General features: G+C 36.3%; 1 protein-coding gene across 1 annotated transcript in view; it reads left to right on the top strand.

Moving 5' to 3' along the window:
* LOC106681537 (sialin) overlaps positions 1-1481 on the top strand; it is a gene marked incomplete at its 3' end in the record, with an annotated part of 40196 nt that overhangs the window by 16519 nt on the left and 22196 nt on the right. The window contains 1 exon segment of the mRNA XM_067044786.1: positions 10-136. Within this exon segment, the coding sequence (XP_066900887.1) occupies positions 10-136 (127 nt within the window).

Below are 1481 nucleotides of genomic sequence, written 5' to 3'. Positions count from 1 at the left end.
TGTCAACAGGATCTCCGAGATTGGTCGGATGAGACGCAAGGTCAGTTGATAGCCAGTTTCTCCGCTGGCCACTTTCTGTCCAGCGTGTTTGGAGGGTTCATAGCGGACAGGTATGGTGGGAAGAATATATTCAGCGGTAAGTGTGCTGTAATTATCATTTATTTATACCGAGAGGTCATCAGAAAATTAATAAAATAGTAAATTGTCAGTAAGTAAAATAAAAGATAGGATATCATTAACATAGCAATTAATCGATGTGTTTTATGTAGAAAACATTAGTTACTATAGATTACAAAAGCCTTTTTGGGACTCTTGTTACAGTTGCCATGGTGAAGTAAAAACACTGCCGATATCTGTGTAGACAAGGGGTGTTACGGTTGCCATGGTGAAATAAAAACACTGGCTAAAACTTCGTGTTATGGTGAAGAAAACTCACGAGCGATATGTCGAGAGCTCACTTCTCTCAAAGTTTTGTCAAGGAAACTGTTTGGTTTTTGAAGACGTTACGGTTGTTTTAGAAATTAGCCCTAATGTTATGTTAGAACTTTTATCATTATTTATTAAACTAGTTAAAGTAGAAGGAAAAATTTTTTACATAAAAGAATATATTAATGTTTTGACCTGGGCAGAATAGCCTGAATGAAGTTTTTAGAGTGGTTTAAATTATATGTTTGCAAAGTGGTATTGAGTAGATGTCCCTGAAGATGCCCGGAATGGCCGAAACGTTGGACGTTTTGAGTTTTGAGTTTTGACGTTGAAAGTTTTGAGACTATAATTGGATAGTGTTTGAGTTATTTATTAAAGAATTAACAGTCTCAAGAAAATATTAAGATAATAAATATATTAGTTACTATAGTTTACAAAAGCCTTAACACTGAAGAAAATTTTGAAGAAGTCGTTTTGTGCAAATTTATTGAAAGTTTGCAGAGAAATATTGCACAGAATTCAATATTTTTTGATGTTTTTTTGGGACCCTTGTTATGGTTGCCATGGTGATGTAAAAATACTGCCGATATCTGCGTAGACAAGGGGTGTTACGGTTGCCATGGTGAAATAAAAACACTGGCTAAATCTTCGTAGACAAGGAGCTTATGGCTGTTATGGTAAAGAAAACTCACGAGCGATATATGTCGAGAGCTCACTTCTCTCATGGTTTTGTCAAGGAAACTGTTTGGTTTTTGAAGACGTTACGATTGTTCAATATGAAGTGGTGATAGTTCGTCAAGCCCTGTGTCTTTACAGTTTGTATCGAAACATCACCTTATAAGAGATGTTATCGTTAATGTTTTGTTTTGCTAAATTATGGTGTCTTACTTCAATGGAGGTTCATTAACACTAGAAGTGTGGATATAGTGCAGTGTGTGACAACGTTTCTTCAGACCGTCCTGGATAGGAGAGTGGTGGCAGGGGTCATCTTCATATTTCTGGGGAAGGTAACCGGAAAGGAAATATCGGACAACCTTGGTGGCTGTTTTTTTAAA

Source organism: Halyomorpha halys, unplaced genomic scaffold (assembly GCF_000696795.3).
Source record: "Halyomorpha halys isolate HHAL.00 unplaced genomic scaffold, Hhal_1.1 Scaffold346.1, whole genome shotgun sequence".
Classification (NCBI taxonomy): Eukaryota; Metazoa; Arthropoda; class Insecta; order Hemiptera; family Pentatomidae; genus Halyomorpha; species Halyomorpha halys.
The sequence above is the reverse complement of the archived record's forward strand: the minus strand, read 5'-3'. Positions and strand labels throughout refer to the sequence as shown.